At 43.4% G+C, this 18,907-nt stretch overlaps 1 protein-coding gene across 1 annotated transcript in view; it reads left to right on the top strand.

The window, feature by feature from the left end:
- C7H19orf85 (chromosome 7 C19orf85 homolog) overlaps nt 1-10,147 on the top strand; it is a 33,814-nt gene extending 23,667 nt beyond the window's left edge. The window contains exon 2 of the mRNA XM_086929372.1: nt 9,091-10,147. Within this exon, the coding sequence (XP_086785498.1) occupies nt 9,091-10,147 (1,057 nt within the window). The remainder of the gene's footprint in view (nt 1-9,090) is intronic.
- The last annotated feature ends 8,760 nt before the right edge of the window (nt 10,148-18,907 follow it).

Raw genomic sequence — 18,907 nt, 5'->3', positions numbered from 1 at the left:
GGCAGAAACTGTTACAATCAAGGGAAAACACTCTAAGCCCCACAGACCATTCTAAATGACATGAAGAGATTCCAGATGACAGAGGGTCATGGAATGACATGGGAAGATTCTAGATGACATAAGGAATACCACACACCTCCCCCCCTTTAAAAAAAAACAAAAAACAAACAAACAAAAAAAAAAACTAAAGTCTTAACAGAAACTAGAAAATACAATAAGCATTTAAGTTCTAATATAATCTTTAAACTTTGAAGGAGCACATTTCACGCGCTCACTACGTCTTAACGAAATATCTTCACACTCTACATTTGATCGGTTGTCTATAGCGACACATGGAACAGGTCGAACATCAGAGTTGATCACAACATCAGAATTATTTACAATGACCTTTTCTAAATTGTCATAAACCTCATGCATACCAGAAAAACCATCTGGATTAGGGTCTGAGACAAGTTTCTCTGGAAGAGTAGTTTTTTGAGAAGGGGCAACAAAGGGTTTGCATAAAGAAATCCTTCTCAAATTCCATATTTTCCCCCCTTCGACTCTGACAGCCTTGCTAAAAATTTCAATAACTTTGACAGGATCAGACCATCTAGAGACATTCTTGTGAAACAAACCACCCATTTTTACACGAACTTGGTCACCAACCTTTATACTGCAAGTATTATACTTCTTTTTCGCAGAATGCTGGATCATTCTTTCCTGGTATTTCCCAATCTTATCCCTCAACTCCTTAAAGTCTACCTCATAGGGAGAATCACCTTTTAGCCACCAGGGTAAAAGCCGAGAGCCTGGTTTCCTCCCTCGCAATAATTCAAAAGGGGATAGACCAGTGACTGAATTGGGAGACAACCGATAGGTTAATAAGGTTGCTTGAAGTGCTTTCTTCCACTTCAAACCACTTTTAATAGCCAGTTGGCAAGATTCTTTGATGACTCTGTTGAACCTCTCAACTTGGCCGTTAGCTTGCGGAAAATAATTAGAGGTCCTTTTGTGAATAATACCACAATTTCTGAGAAAACACTCAAACTCATTGCTAATGAACTGTGGCCCATTGTCTGAGATAAGTTCCTCCGGTAAACCCTCCCTAGCAAATATCTCGTCAAGAAAATCGATTACGTGCTCTGAGGAAATTTTCTCAACAATTTTTAATTCAGGCCACTTAGAGAAGTAGTCAATTAGAACTAATGCACACATTTCCTTACCGGACTGATAACTGAAAGGTCCAATAATGTCAATTGCTAACCTCCGCCAAGGACCATTAGCGTACTCAATGGGAGTAGTGTCAACAGCCAAACTCTTCACAGATGTGTCACTCAACGAGCAAGGGGAACAATTCCTGACCCAACTATCTACCATGGCATCAATACCAGGCCACCAGTAGTGTTCCCTGATCCTTCTTTTGGTGGTGGACATTCCCATGTGCCCTTCATGAGCCAATTTGCAATTTTTTTCTCTCAGACTTGTGGGAGGTATGATTTTATCTGATCTGAGAATGATGTCTTGACATAACATTAAATCATCCTTAACTTTGTAAAACGACCCCAACTCACCAGAAAGCTTCCGTTCTTCAGGCCAACCTTTAATCAAATACTGCTTAACTAGATTCAAGACAACGTCATTCTGAAAGAATCAAACAATTTTCCTGATCTGAAATTATATTGACATCTGCAAACGAGTACGCAACATCACAATCTATGCTGTCACCAACTTCTACACTGGCTGGAAAACGCGACATGCAATCTGCGTGAACATTTAAACGACCTGGAATATATACAACCTCACAACGGTATTCCTGTAATTTAGCCGCTAGTCTCGCTAAGCGAGCAGTAAGAACTCTTCCACCACCAGCAGCTAACATGGTGATCAGGGGCTTATGATCAGTTCTTAAAGAAAATTTTGTCCCCCACAAAAACTGTCTGAAATGCTGAGAAGCCCAAGTACAAGCAAGTAATTCTCTCTCTATAGTTGAGTAATTCTTCTCAGCATCACGTAGAGCTCGAGAGGCATAAGAGACAACAAACTCACCAGATTTATCTTTTTGCATTAGAACAGCCCCTAAACCGACATTGCTTGCATCAACATAAACAATACATTCTTTACCCACTGAGTAAGGTTTCAAAAATGGGGCTTCAACAATTTTGCGTTTTAAAATTCCAAATGAATTCTCTTGTTCTTTCCCCCAGACAAATTTTGCATTTTTTTTAGTAGAATTCTCAAGGGATGCACAATATCAGAATACTTTTTAACAAATTTGCCATAGAATTCAGTCAGTCCTAGAAAAGAAAGTAACTGTTCCTTTGAATTGGGAGAGGGAGCATTGACAATATTTTGGACATGATTAAGTTTAGGTTTGATTCCATGACTCGATATTTCATGTCCCAGGTACTCAACTTTGTCTTGTCTGAATTTGCACTTGTTATATTTCAGAGTGAGACCCTTAGAACGAACTTTCCCCAAAACACAAGATAAATTCTCATCATGTTCAGTATGGTCTTTCCCAAAAATCAAAATATCGTCTTGGAAAGCTATGGCCCCTTTGCAGTCTGTCAATAGTTCTTTCATAAGACGCTGGAAGACGGAGGCTGCACTTGCCAACCCGAAAGGCATGCGTAAATACTGAAACATGCCCTCTGGGGTAACAAAAGCAGTCAATTTCCTTGAGTCTTCATCTAATTCTACTTGGTGATAGGCACTAGCCAAATCAATTGAAGAAAATACAGTAGCGCCTGACAATGCGGAAATTAACTCGTGAATATTTGGCAAAGGATGTTTATCAATCCATATTTCTTTATTGAGGCTGCGCAAATCCGCACATAAGCGAAGTTCGCCTGAACTCTTAAGAGAAATCACAATAGGCGAAACCCAAGGAGAAGATTCAATTGGCTCTATTATGTTCCTTTTTACTAAATCATCTAGAATTTCTTTTAATTTGGGTCTGTAAGCTAAAGGAACATTCCTTACCTTATGCCTGACAGGAACAGCATTATCATTTAGGACAATTTTGTGCTTGAAATCAATGTATTTTCCCAGCTTGTCGTTAAAAATTTCGGGAAAATTCTTGAGTACACTCTTAGTGAAATCAGAATTATTAGATGTATTCAAAGTTAAATTGACTAGCGAGTCAGTAATGTGTTTTTCAAACCGGGGCTCGTCAACGTGAACTGGTGGAACAGAATTTGGATCCAACTTGATCCCTAAAGCACGTTGATGAGGCCAACCAAGAATAGAAACACCCTTGGTAGCAACATAAACCTTTGCTCTGACATCCCAGTTCTTAAAAAATAATTTAGCCCAAAAGAAACCCTCTAATGCAATCCTACGTCCTGTGTACCCACCAGGATATATATCTGGACTTAAAAGTTCCCTGTTGTGCCAAAGTTGTTCAAAAATATCCTTACCAATAATAGTGTACCATGCGCATGAATCAACAAAAATTTCAATAGGTTTGTTGTCCATAAAAATTGTACAAGAAGGAAAATTATTTTGAATACATTCATCAACAGAAAGTATGCAATTTAGACTATTTAGGACTTCTTCTTCTTCAGGAGAAATATAATTAATTCTTTGACCAGATCTACACACATTGCCAAAATGTCCTTTTTTTTTACATTTGATGCAGATTTTATCCCATGCAGGACAACCTTTGTAGTTACCAACATGGTTGGTACTACCACATCTGTAGCAAACTATTGTACTTTTCTTAGTAAAACTCTTATTATCGCTAGCATTCCTTACATATTCTTTCTTAAAGGTAGATCTAGGATTAAAAGTGTTCGAAGTGGTTTTAACAATGGCTACTTCAACTTCAGGAACATTCGTTTTCAGATTTTTTCCTCTAATTTCGGATACAAATATTTCAGTGTTCTATACCCTTAGCTATGTTCACTACTGCAGAAAGAGTAGTTTCCGTACCCAACCAAAGCCTTTCTTGGATCTTTTTGCTTTTTGTTTTCATCATGATTTGGTCCCTGAGAACTTGTTCGTATGATATAGTTTCGAAAGAACAAGTGCAGGCAAGTGATCGTAGGGCCGCAACGTAATCCTCAATGGTTTCATCCGGTTTTTGTTCGCGAGAGTAGAATTTGAAGCTTTCCATCACTGTATTTATCGTCCTACCAAAACGAATTTTCATTTGTTTAGAGGCTTTGTTAAATACATCCATGTCACCTGCATCCTCAAGAGGTGGTAGATTGTCAAATTCTTTTATCCCTGCGCCACCAAGACAATGTCTTAAAAGGGCAAGTTTTCTTTTAGGCGAACAATCATCTTTTTCTAAAACATCGACATATGCAATAAACATGGGGAACCAAAGATCCCATTCAATAGGAGGATCACCTGCAATCTGAAGGAAGTGAGGTGGTGCTGCGATATTAGACATCCTGAAAATAAAATTTTAATGTTAATACACAATTTACGATTTTTAGAACAATATAAGTGAATAAGTTTAAAAGTAAAAATTATTATTTTATTTTTTTGTAGAGAGGTGTGCAAATCACGGTAGAAATTTGCAGCAATATTCCAAAGAGGTGTGCAAATCACAGTTGAAGAGTACAGGAAAGCGTTAAAGTAGATATAGAGTTGAAAGTATTTAAATCCCAATGTTTGCGTTGAATCCACGAAGAAAACAACGTGGTTGCTTGGAAACACGAAGCTATTGCTTCAAACTACATCAAGATGGCCGCCGTGAGCGTGTAGTCATGCGCGATGACGTGCGATGACGCTTGTGTCCCAGGATGCACTGCGAATGATCGGCAGTGAAAACGAACACAGAGTGCTCGAGGTGAGTTCTCTGAAATGTTTATTTCCAAAACGAGCGTTTTATTTCCAAAACGAGCGATGGTTCAAAGGAGCAAGCCAAAGTAATTTTAATTAATAAATGTGAAAACCGCTCGATGCATGCGGTCGAGTAGAGATTAGATGATGAAGAAGCAGATGCTTGAAATAGAGATGAAAATCCAAAAGAAACTTAAATAGGCTCACTTACGTTTTAGTAGAAATGTCAATGTCCGGAAGTTTCTTTAGAAGGTTCACTGGAGTATAGATGAGGTTTCTCACCGCAAATGAAGTTCTTTTGAGTTGGCAAAAGTAAATTTTGCATAAAATTAAAGACAAGGAGAAATAAGTGAACGCTGTCTTCATAAATCCACTGCTCCCAACGTCGCCAATAATTGTGTAGTAATGGAGACTACACTGGAAGTAGGTTCAAGTAGATTTATTCACAAGAAGAACAGCTTGACAACCACAGGTAGCAGGAAATGTCTTCATACCCTCAGCCAGGCAGAAACTGTTACAATCAAGGGAAAACACTCTAAGCCCCACAGACCATTCTAAATGACATGAAGAGATTCCAGATGACAGAGGGTCATGGAATGACATGGGAAGATTCTAGATGACATAAGGAATACCACAAAGGGCATTCTAGATTTTTGGGCCATTTCCTGAGAAGGAGCGGGACTGCGTGGATTTCTTTTTGTGCAGGGGTGGGACCAGCAGGAGGGTGTTGGTGCTTCTCATTGGTTGTGCACTGCCCGCTTTGCAGAGTTTGTTGGCGAGGTACAGCGGTGAGTTTTGATGGAGGGCTTTGTGTGTCATACATACAGTTTTGTAGGAGGATTTACCTTCAATGGGGATCCATTTAAGAGTTTTGAGGGCTGGGGAGATGTGTTCAAAACGTTTGCCGCGGCTGCCGCCGGTAATGAGCTTGGCTGCAAGATTGAGAACAGATTTGAGCGGAGCAAGGTGGACCTTGGGGATTCCAGAGAAGATGGCGTTGCCATAATCAATTTGCGAGAGGACCAGAGATTGAACAACTAATTTCAAGTCGTCAGTTGGGATAAAGGGTTTAATTTTCTTAAGGTGACGGAGAGTGAAGAGGGCTCCCTTGGCCGTGTTTTTGGTGTGGATATTGAGAGTTAGGTTCTTATCAATGTAGATCCCAAGAAATTTTACGGAGTTGGACAGGTGGTTGAACAGTTGAGGGCGTTCAGGTCGGAGATCCAGGATTGGATGGGGATGAGGTTCTTTTTTGGGGAGAAGAGCATGATTTGAAGTTTTTTAGGGTTGAGTTTAAGATGATTTGATTGGAACCAGGATTGAATCTTGGAGAGGGTATTACTAAGATAAATGATATCAGAGCTGGTTTTGATCTTGTAGTAGAGTTGGGTATCATCAGCATAGAGGTGGTATTGGATTCTGGCTTGTTTTAGAATGAGAGTGAGGGGTTCCATAGAAGAGTTTGAAGAGAGAGAGAGAGAGAATGGATCCCTGAGGAACTCCTAGGGAGACTGGAGTAGGGTTAGATAGGCAGTCATGAATTTTGATTTGCTGTGTTCGGTGCTGGAGGTAGGAGACAAACCATTTATGGACAGTATCATTGAGGCCGAAGCGGTATCTGAGCCCATTAAGTAGGGCAAGGTGGTTGACTGTGTCAAACGCTGCAGAGAGGTCAAGGAGGATAAGTATGCAGGACTCGCCGAAGTCAAGGGAGTAGTGGATGTCATCAACAATGTTAAGAATGACAGTTTCGGTGCTGCAGCCTTTCCTGAAGCCTGATTGTAGGGGGCTAGTGAGTTGAAGTATTCAATGTATTTGTCTACTTGGAGAAGGACACATTTTTCAAGGGCTTTGGAAAGTAGGGGAGGTTAGAGATAGGGCGGTGGTTGTTGAGGTCATTGTTGTCTGCATTTGGGTTTTTGATGATGGGGGTGATTTGACCAAGTTGGAGGGAGAAAGGGACTAACTTCTTGGCCAGGGAGGTGTTGATGGTTTTAGTCCAGAAAGGGGAAATGATGTGTTTGAGGTCTTGACAAGTTTGGAAGGGAGGAGGTCATTCGTGTGAGATGACGGTTTTAGTTTAGCAATGATGTTGGAAACTTCGAGTTCAGTTACAGGGTGGAAAGTGTTCCAGGAAGCATTGTTTTTGAGTTGGGGGTCGGGAGTGTTGGATTCAAGAGGTGCCATAGTTGGAAAGTGTGAAGAAAGAAGAAGGAGCAACACAGACAACAAGGAAGAAGCAACACAGACATCGAGGAAGAAAAAAGAACCTCAAGCAAGTATGAGCAGCGGAAGCACAGTAATCAAGATGAGGCAATGAGTAGTTAGTCCATGCTCTGGCCGAAAGAAAAGGATCTGAAGCCGACATGCACTGGCCAAATAGAAGGCAGTAAAGAAGAGTAACAGTGAAGGCAACCATTGGTAAGCAATAGGCGGGTTCTGAGACCCTTGTAGAACCCATTACACTTCACCGCAACAGCGCATGCGCTGTCAGCAGTCAAGACCTAAAAAGGCCAGAGTTGAGCTGACTAAACATTAAAGCCCCATTCTCTGTGCTTTGTCAGAGATGATGTAAAACAAGCATCAAACTCTTCTCTTCATAATGCTTAAAAAAGTATTGTATATTAGATTTCAGAAGTGTATGCAGTTTAGATATAGGCAAAAAGGTGGACATTTTCAAACTGTGTGTAGTGTAGCGTGACTTCACAACAACTTGGCGGTACCCCACTTTCAAAATAAAAATAGAGGTGAGGACTTGGTGGAGCAAATATCAGACCACAGTTTTGAAAAAATATGGATCAGCATTAGGGACGGGTTTCAAGAAAACACAGCGGGTCCGCAGAAAGTAAATGACTTCCTATGGTACTTCACAGAACAAGATACTTTTGTGCTGATACTACAATGTTACATTGATTGCTGGGTTTCCAAATGGAGGTTTTCACCACCTAATTGATTCAACTGAACAGCGTTGTACCAGGATGAAGGTTTTTTGCGTCTGTGAGACCTGCAGAGCAGACTCTCATATGACAACAGGGGCCAAACCGAACACTCAGGCGTTTCTCAGTTTAGAGACAATTGTGGTCTGTCTCCACTGATTAACTATTTTGTGTTCTCAATTTAACATTTTTCCATGTCTATCTCTGATCTGTAACTGGGCCCATCATGCTACACAATGTGTTCTCCATCAGGGTGCGCTAGCAGATAATACACAGAATTATCTATGGGTAACAGTGAATAATGGAGATGTTATTTATGACATCATCCAAGTCTACCTGGTGACTGTAAGAAAATGCGATGAAGAGAAATCAAGGAGACGTTCGCGGTCTATGTTAATATGCATAAATATGCTATTGAATATATACTGAATATATCCACTGCTGGAAAGTTGTCACCTACTTTTGGCTTTCTGGGTTAGTGGGGGTGAGGAATCTTTAGCCTCCCCAGCCCTAAGAGCAATTCACTCTCATCAAGATAATCTGTCTAATGTGTGTATTTATCGAGGTTCTTAGTACTTTTATGGTCTTTTATAGACAAAATAAAATTCTATTTCACTTGACCCACCAAGCTCATATGTGGTCTTCCTGTGTACCATATGGTCAGGTCAGGTGTCTTGTCAGTTTCCATCTCTGTTAAACTCTCTCTATACCTAAATCTCTCTCTCGAGGCATCCTTGTTTCTCAGAGTGCATCTTTCTATTTCCATCTGCCACTGTATTACTAGCATTTTATCTGCACCTCTCTGTGGTGCCGCCAGTAGTGGGCAGCCAAGAGCCCCTTATTGCAGCTTGGAGATGCAGATATTGCTATTTTGCTGGAGGTTGGAAGCTCTGCACGCAAAAATTGATTGTTTGTGACGCAGAGAATCCTTGGACCATTATTGACTGCCCCCTCTCCCGCTTGATGTTCATCTCACACGCTTTCACTTCTTCCACAATTTTTCTTCACTTTTTATATTAATCCTGCTATTTTTCCTCTTCCGTTCTGTGTTAATAGTCACCATCCCTCCCTCCCCGCGATAAGCATTTCTCTGGTTGGTAGAGAACGCTCTGGCCCTGTAAAAATGTTCACACTGTGGTGATCCGCCACTGACAGCACATTGCTATGAGAAAGATCACACTTCTAATGCTGTAAACTTTGCACCACTGTGTGAATGAATGAATGAATGCATGTAAAGTTATGAAACACAAAATTGTCCCCCAAAGGCAACATCATGCTTGGACTACATCCCATAAGTTCTGCCCGTCAGAGGATATCTTGTAAGAATTAAAATAAAACTCTTTCTACATTCTAATTTCATCTCCCCTTTTTCTTGCAGGAAGTATGCAGATATAGAGGCTGCCACCCAACAGCTTGCAACCACCATATTGTCTCAGAATGCTGAGACAGACAAAAGACCATTGACTTGTGAGACCCTAGGACAACCTTGCTCAACAATCACCAGCGTCACCAGCTCAACTCCTGTGGAAAAGGAGCACAGCCGGGGTTCCCAAGCTGGCGTCAGTAGTCCTCCGAAGCAATCCGTGGATCATGAAAACAGTACTTTCCTGGGTGTGGCTGAGGCCTTCTGCATCCCCGATCCAGGGTCTGCCGTTGGCGTCACCATAGACAACCTTGCTTATGGGCCAGATGAGGTGAACACAGCCGAGAACCTTTTTGATGATATCATAGACTCATCAGAGATGGTTCCCTCAGCCTGTGCATTATTCTCCCCAATGAAACAGTGTTTATCAGGGATATCCCAGAATGCATTGCAGCAGGAAGTTCCAGGACTGACAGAGGAAGAGGACGGCTTTATTGTCTGTGGGAAGAACATGATTGCTTGGATGCCAGAAGTTTGTGATATCAGCATTTTCCAGCTGCCAGATGATCCTCCACTATGTTGTGTGATAGGGAAGGCTTCCAAGTGTGGCCTATCTCAGCATTCTGTGAATTCAACTTGCACAACCCGACCGTCGTGCTCCCTTCTACCTGGTCAGGTGATGGACCCTTACACCTTCCCCATCAATGGGGAATCTTACATCCAGGACACATGCAGGACTACATCTTACGAAGAGCAGAACAGGGAGCCCTCCCATCCGGAACTGAGCCCTTCGCACCACCGAAGAAATGACTGCTGCCTCCAGAACAACAGCTTTCCATGGCAGTCTTGTGCGCACTCTCCAGATCTAGCACAAATGGATGAGTTCTTCTCTGCCCAAAACATCAACCTAACACTGGACCAAGCTCTTCAAAGCGGATTCGCAGAAATCCGTAACAAGTTTGCTAGCGACAGTTTCTTGTGTAGTGAATACCCTGAATTACAAAGTTCGGCCAGTTCAGCAATTTCTAATCAACTACTTTATGACAATTATATTTCAGTGAAATCCTGGTAATAATGTGAAATGGGGAATAAAGGTCTCATCTGTTGTAAGAGTAGAAGATGAGAAGGACATTCAAAAGATGCAAAGACCCAGCTGCCATTTCAACTCCTTATTTCTTTCCAGCATTACCCTATACAGCACTTTATGTTGAATTCAATTCTGCATGTATGTTTGATTTTAATACCCTGCCAGTGATTAAAAGATGTCCATGAAGCAAAGCCTAATGTCATTTAGCATATATGAGATGCATTTGTACCTGGGGGGCAGTCTCACAGGGTATGGCACTAACTCCAGGGGCAAAACAATAGTGAATGGACAGAATGCAGAACAATGTCATACATTCACCCCAGCACAGAGATCTGAGCCTAAATCCATCGTTTTTTTGCACTCCACACCGCCCCAGTTCAGACATGGCCATATGCAAATCAGCCTTGACCCTGTGCCTCATGGGAACAGTCCTGCCCGAAGTGCCAAGCCATGTCTTTACTTGACCGGAATCAAGCATCCTAGGACCGGTTTCTGGCTATCAGCCGTCTTCAGCCAGGATAGCTTGACTCCAGTGGTGTGGAGAGCATGGGACTCACGTCTGAGCATATCCATCCCACTCGGGGTGACAAAATGCAAAACAACTGTTGATGGACAGAATGCAGAACAATGTCATACATTTACCCCAGTACAGAGATCTGGGCCTAAATCCATCGGTTTTTTTGCACTCCACACCACCCCAGTTCAGACATGGCCATATGCAAATCAGCCTTGACCCTGTGCCTCATGGGAACAGTCCAGCCCGAACTGCGAAGCCAAGTCTTTACTGGACCAGAATCAAGCATCCTAGGACCGGTTCCTGGCTATCCGCCGTCTTCCGCCAGGATAGCTTGACTCCAGTGGTGTGGAGAGCACGGGACTCACGTCTGAGCATACCCATCCCACTCGGGGTGACAAATGCAAAAACAATAGATGATGGACAGAATGCAGAACAATGTCATACATTCATTCACCCCAGTACAGAGATCTGGGCCTAAATCCATCCATTTTTTACACCCCAGTTCAGACATGGCCATATGCAAATCAGCCTTGACCCTGTGCCTCATGGGAACAGTCCAGCCCGAACTGCCAAGCCATGTCTTTACTGGACCGGAATCAAGCATGCTAGGACCGGTTTCTGGCTATCAGCCGTCTTCCGCCAGGATAGCTTGACTCCAGTGGTGTAGAGAGCATGGGAATCACTTCTGAGGAATACCAGGGGCCCATACAATCAAACTGAGTGTGGGCACGGGAAGCTAACATAATGAAAGGAAAAAAATACTCTCACAAACTGATGGTTTACTTTTCCTGACTTCTCGGCAGGTGAGCATGGACAAGTGCACTCCATTATGGGAACTGTAGTATTAGTATAGCCTTAGAGTCCGCTGTAGCGGGCTCTATCGGCCATTAAAGGCTTGCTCCAGCGTTAAAGGCCTGAGCGGAAGATCTTAGATGAGTGTTCTGTTAATAAAAGCTTCTTCAATTATGTCACAGCAAGGCCCACATGTGCTTAGGAAGGTGCAAAGGCTCAGATACCAATGTCACTTCAGTAGGAAAGTTCCATATCATGGTGTTTCAGAAAGCTAAAGGGGAAAGCATACAAAAAAAATTTGGATGAACAAATTGAATAATTGTTTTCTCACCACAAACCAATACTTTGCAAAGAAGCACTATTATGTAAAGTTTTGCCAAACTTTTAACTTTTTGAGACAATGTATAGTTATGGAAATGCAATAAGGAGCAGAATTCAGAAAATATTGGCAGTGGATATAATGGAATCGCTCAGTTTTAGCTGCCAAAAGTGATTTAAGAGGGTTTAGCCACAAAACACATTTGCCCTTTCCGCAAATCTTAAAAAATCTGCACTACATTTACAGCTTTCTAGAAGGGGAGGAAGATACCTCCTGATTAAACTGGGGTCGCATGGAGGGGTGAGGGCATCTTGTACTGACAAATGCTTCAACTCTCCCCCTCACTTGGGCAGGTTGTCAGTCTGGCTAGTGTCTAAACCATGACCTGACCCAACTGTTGGAGAATGATGAGGCGCGAACACCTGCTCAAAATGCCTGACTGCCTTTAGCCTTCTAGCAGGAGAGGTGCAGTATGGGCCTTTCAAAGGCTGTGACATTTCTGCTCAGCCTGCCAACCTTGACTGCTCTTCCACTTCTTTCCTCAATGATGAGGTGTATTTGTACAGCAGTAGGCAGTAACTCTCCCTTTTAAAAGGTACATGGCTACTACTTATGTCACCAACTTCCATTCCTGTCTATTTGGTAACATTGTATTCACTGACTAGACCTCCTCGTTGTATATGTTTCCAAATATATTGCTGGGCTTTCTCTGATTATCAGTGGCGGCCGCAACAAACATAGGGCGGTGAGATGGTTTTAGCGAACGCGGGAGGGGAAGCGCCGGGGTTGTTAGAATATTTTTAAAAACAAAATAACTTACAGTAATTTGCCGGCCGCCTCTCATGTCGCCCTTCCTCTCCTCTCTTCTCTTCCTCGTCCCAGCAGACACTGGGACCAGCACGTCACGGACTCCCATCCAATCCCCCCACTGCTCCTCTGCTAGGAGAGCAGTGCAGGGATTGGCCTGAGCGGGCTGAAAAGACGCTCTGGTCAAGCCAGGGAGTCTGTGGGGTTTTCTCCAGCCTGGCTCTACTATGCAGCCTGGCTGGCTGGAGAACCCTAAGTGCACATTTGCGTTTTGGTCGGCCTGAGATGGACGGCCGAACCCATATGTGCACTTAGGCAGTGCAGATAGCACTCCTCCTCCCGTGCCCCGCCCGCCCCTCCCTGCACAGGCTGGCTTCAAATGAAAAACAAACGATGCCAGAAAATCGTTTTATTTTTCATTTGCTGGCTCTGAGCCAGGCAGTGGGGTGACTCTCCTCCCTCATTGCAGAGGAGCAGCCCCTGCTGATTATAGCCCTTTTTGGGGGTTGCTCACACAAAGCACCCTGATGCTATTCTTGTAGCTACCTATATGTTTTAGTCCACCTGTCCCCCCAACTAGACCACCTACAGACCATCCAAGTAGACCACTGTTTCTTTCTTCTCCCCTAGCATAATGGAAGCAATGACGCATAACAAAGGACATTCAGAGAAAATAATAATTGCCAGCTAACTACAATTTTATTCTGAGTGCCCATCTCTCTCACCTCCTCCTTCACACTCCTAGGTGATTTTCTGTACAGCAAGATAAAAGCACCTCTCTGGTTACTCACACACGGCACCAAAACACTTCCCACATAAAATCACACCAAATACAACACTTGGCCAACCAAGCACTTCGCCATGGTGTAGCATACTACACCTTCGAAAGTATGCTTCGGCACCCCAAATGGTATAGAAAGGTTACAAACCAGTAAATTGTCATGTCTCTGTTGCTGCTTACATGAAATACAATATGTATTATGATTTTATTTTTAATCAGCATCATTCCAATTTCAGATAGGCAAATATCACACACATTTAGGACATGCACTGAAATATAAAAAGGTTTTTTTGGTATTACAGTTTTGAAAATCCAGGAAGAGGCTTTTCCAGTTAAATTAAGTTGAGCATGTGTTGCTGCCACAGGGAATTCGGATATATTTTTAGCCATAAAAACCTATGACTTGGCTTTTGACTGCAACTGGACAAACATGGCTACACTTGCCAAAAGTTAGGATGTGAGGCTGTCCCTTGGCATATAATGGTTAGGACTAGGTATATGAAGGTACACAATGGGATACGTTTGTGGGCTATAACTTTGCAAATTCGATTGTATCATGATACATGACACAACATGGCTGTTTTATTATGAGGGTCCCATCTCTCATTCGAAGCTGCACCTAGCACATGACAGCACTAGAGGGCATATTAGCAAGGGCAGTGGCGGCCAGTGACATTTGAAAGTGGTGAGGCGTAAAATGATTGGCATACTGCACCGTTACGAGCGAGCGAAGTGGGACGCATAATGTTGCACACTAAAGACTGACAGCCAAAAGTTCACAGACTCAGGAAAGAACCAGACGTCCCTTCAGCCAAGAGCAGGCAAGGAGCTGGCATCGTTGACGCCGGGTAGTGTTTAATTTAACTGTGGGCTCAGATTGCCATTTTAATTGGACTCCTACCATCGCGTTGTAGACAATCCCGGGTTCCTCTTAGGCATGTACGTGCGTTTTACCTAATGTAACCAGCGTGGGTAGCAGCTAGTTGGATTTATAAAATACTACCTTTTATTCGATTCTGAAACGACACAGGTGGCCTGCTGGTAACTCGGTCTCAAAAGAGTTATTGAAACCGCTAGTACAGTTACCCTGGCAGGACTGGGTAGCTTGGACTTGCTTGCTTTTTACCAGTGAGACCCTGAGGGACCCTATGGAAAAGAGAAATTACTGAGGGACTGAGGCCCCGAGAGCTGTTAATTACAGCTGTTACTGTTGCAAAAACGGGCATTCACATGTTCACCATCACAAGCGCACACAACATGCGAGGAAGAAACAATGCTGGCGGCCCTTTAGTTGATAGGAAGTGCATTCAGCATTACAATAGACAAGGCCAATAAAGCGCCTAGAGTGAAAGTATGGAAGGGTAGCATGCTCTAGGAATCACACATGGATTAAATTCATCAGTGCAGATGTACAGGATTTAAAATGTTCCTCGTCCATCACATTTTCGTTGTCTGTCTACAGGTCGCCCATCATATTTCTCCACATAATTATATCAAATCCAACCACGGCCATATTAGCAGTAAGATATCCATGCAGCTGGTCTACTAGAATACAAGACATAGGTTTTATTAGAGGGGTATTAATTCGGCAATTTGTCAAAATAATATATGCAGGCAACGTTTTGTGTCAAGATCTTTGTACAGTAGGGAACTCTGCTGGGCCTAGCATTCTAAATACAATAAATCAGAAATTAACATATTCGGCATCAATTAGAAACTATATAAATTATACACACACCTTCACAAACCCGAAGCTTCTCCAAGTTTTACTCTCTCTTTTTGTCTGATAATTAACTTGCAAATCATGAAGAATCATTAATTTATAGTGCCAGGACACTTTCTGATCGAATGGCGCGTATTACACGACCCTTTAATGCGAATCGTGCTAAAAGAAATGGCAAAGTATGGAAACCCCTGTTTTTGGGTTAACTGGAGAACGTAAAATGCTCTCGCGTTGCAGACAACACACACACATACACAACAGACAACACTGAAAGAAATGTATTCAATTTCACACACGCATACACACAAACACATCCATTCACGACAAAACTCTCCACCAAACATTCATGCATCCACGCTCGCACAAAACACTTTAAAAGAAAAGAAAAACACACACACACTCTTACAGGTGCACTGATACAGCCATGTAGTGCCTTCTGCTGCTGCAGAACTGGGCCATGAAGTTCCAGTACTGAGCCACATACACAGACCTCTGCACCCCTCCTACTCCTGGCCCTGGGGTGCAGTGTCTACTACTACTTCAGCACTGGGAACCCTACACATAACACAACATCCCTGCAACGTCCGTACGAGCTGAGAAGATAGCTCAGTGAATAATGTGGTCCTTGCTAGAATCCGGGGATGGCATGGATGCCACTGCTTCGATTCCCGGTTCCTCTCAGCCTTTCATCTTTCCGAAGTCGATAAAATGAGTTTAGTAGTAATTAAATTACACCTATTCTGAATACCTAGAAACACTACAAACGAGAGCGGTGGTGACAGAAATGTGTTAATTATTAATCTTACTGGAATACCCGGAGTCCTGCAGCTGGGGGATCCACGTAGCGCACAGCTCACCCAGTACCGGTACAGACATGCCAAGGGTCCCAGCTGCCTTTGCGTGAACCCTAACCCGTTTGCTTCGCCTGACCTCCACTGATGACTGTACACCGGGGCCCACTGATGACTGTACACCGGGGCCCCTTGTGGTTGTGTTTACCAGGGCCAGCCCTTCCGTCACCGTGGGGATAGCACGAGTGTGGCCTGGCGCTAGACAGGCCTGCTGACAGGGGCACTAGGACACGGCTCATTTTAATTACACTCTTTATGAGTATGTGAAGTATACCAGTGCAGCAAGGAGACAGAATGTCTCTTACCTTACCTTGCTCCTGGTTCCGGTCCGCGCCACCTCTGGGCTCTGCTCTGCTCCCCTCACATGTATCACGTCACAGGCTCATAGCCCCTCTCAGCCGATCCTGGCGCCATTGGGGGCACAGGCCTTCTCGCCCGCAGCACGCCCATTAGGAGGCCAAAGGGCTCCTACTGGACATGCGCAACCAAGCAGAAACACAAGTGCGCATGAGTGGACACGGTGCGAAAATTCGCCCTCCCTGTCCACTCATGCGCACTTCGCACTTGTGGTGCTGCTGCATGCCCCCTAGCCTGGTGACGCCTGACAAATGACGGCAGACCGCCCGCCCCCTTCAGGGCGGTCTGGCATCATGCAGTCATTTGAGTTCTTCTTCTCGGAGCCCTCGGCGTCTTTGAACTGATTCACTTCAAAGACGGGCTGAGCGCGGGAGGGGGGGCCGAAAGGGGGGCAACGCCCATAATGGACGGACCGCCACTGAGCAAGGGGAAGTATCGCCGCTTTTTCGGGGAATTGTGCCGAGAAAGCGGCGATACTTCTAGAGCCCTATCCACAAGGGCATTTTAACGCCTGGCTCAAGCCCACTTTGCATGTCAGCGACAAACATCGCTAATGACATGCAAAGTGCACGTTCCCACGTCCAACCACATGTAAAATGTGGTTGGAGGTGGGAACACCCTTTTACCAAGGCAGGCGTTGGAAGAGGCAGACCTGCGATAAACTCGTTTATCGCAGGTCTCCCAACGCCTGCTCTGACCAGGTGTTAGGGCATTGATAACATGGGGGCGTGGATCATAACGCTGATTCCACCCCCCTATATTATCAATGCACACATTAGCGCATGAAAACAACGTTTGTTTTCATGCGCTACTGTGCCATATCGCCGACTATCGCCAGATTTCATTTTGCCTATGTGATGCGCATTGATAATTGCGCACTATCACGGCGAAAAAAAATTGGCGATATGGGATATGTGCGTTGTGCATTTTCTAATGCACTTCTAGGTAATATGCCCCCAGGTTTCCATGTGAGACTGTATGCGAGGATGTGAGACCCTGTCTCATAATATGGTTGCACCTGGGCACATCAAGATGGACCTGGGCATACGAAGATGCACCTGACTGTACGAGGTAAATACCATCAGGAAAGTGTTCCAGGTTCACCTAGTAGCTACCATAGTTATAAGGCGTGTGGCTGGCCACATGATGGTCTTAGCAGGGCCTGTGAAGCTGTGTCTAGCAGGGGAAGCAGCTGTGCCCCCATGTGATGGCTGTCCCTGGCCACATGATGGTACGAACTGTGCATGAGTCAGCACGTGATGCAGCTGTGTCTGGACAGATGATGGCTACTCGAGGACTTATAGGGCTGTAACTGATGGTATCAGGTTACAGCTGCAATGGAACACCAGTATTAAAGCATTTATTTGAACTTTCGCATGATGGATTTACTAACAGCATTCATAGCTGCTGGCCATGAACTCCCCTCTGGATGAATACCTGGCGTAAGTCTCATATCAACACGCTAGGTTCTTGCAGATGGCAAATCCCTCCAGGTACTTCGCCTTTATTTAGCGTACTTTAAACATGCAGGTAAATTGCACCTTTTTCATAGTGGAAAATACAGAAGTTTGAACAAGGATGCCTATGCAAGATCATACCATGAGTTTTGAATATGAGAAAGGAAAAAGAAGAATAAGAAAAAGAGGGGAGGTTAGAAGAAATATAAAAGGGAGAAGTCAATGGGCCTGATTCACAAAAGTAAACTTAAACAAAAGTCTAAGCTTAGACCTGAAGTTCAAGTTTAGACCTAAAGTCTTACTTTACTACTAGAAAAGTTAGACTTTTGGTCTAAGCCTAGACCAAAAGTCTAACTTAGACCAAATGTCTAACTTTACTACTTCTAAAGTTAGAATTTTTGTCTAAGTTTAGACCAAACGTCTACATTTAAACCAAAAGTCTAACTTTACCACTACTAAAGTTAGACTTTGGTCTAAGTTAGTCAAGTCAAATTGATCTTTATTTCGGTAGTAACCATAAAAGATATTACATATTAAAACTTTGTTAAAAAAACATTTTATATTTACACATACAGTATAACCACCCATTACGTAGATCAGAGAATTTATCAAAACAATTTAAAACAAGTAAAATAGTTTAAAAGAGGTGCTGTAGAAAAAATGGATTGGGGAAAGGCTATACAAGGCTATTGGTTTTGTGGCTGGAGGTGTTGGTAGACTTGATATGAAACCATCGCCTCCGCCACACAGCATGCCAGAAGCATGATACCGAAAAGACTAGTGGAGCAGAGGTATCAGATTTCAGTACTCTATAGGCGTCCTTGTAATGAACGAAGCCTAGGTTGCGGCATATTTGTACAAGCCAGCGTTTCCTGATACATTTGTATGTTGGGCAAAAAATCAGAACATGGATTTCATTTTCAATTAAAGCACCGCAGGTTGGGCATTCAAATGAAGTATTATGGGACCATTTTGCAGTCACGGCCCTGACAGGAAGAGTACCAAGTCTAAATTGGACATAACGTTTTCTTGCTGCCCATGGTTCAATATAATCCAAAAAATCCTCAATTTTATACTCCACTTTGATATGAAAAAAATTCTGAGGTCAATCTGCCCGCCCGCTGTTGTATGTGGCAGCCAG

Source organism: Lissotriton vulgaris, chromosome 7 (assembly GCF_964263255.1).
Source record: "Lissotriton vulgaris chromosome 7, aLisVul1.2, whole genome shotgun sequence".
NCBI classification, from domain to species: Eukaryota; Metazoa; Chordata; class Amphibia; order Caudata; family Salamandridae; genus Lissotriton; species Lissotriton vulgaris.
Note: the sequence above shows the minus strand (reverse complement) of the source record. Positions and strands in the feature narration are given on the sequence as shown.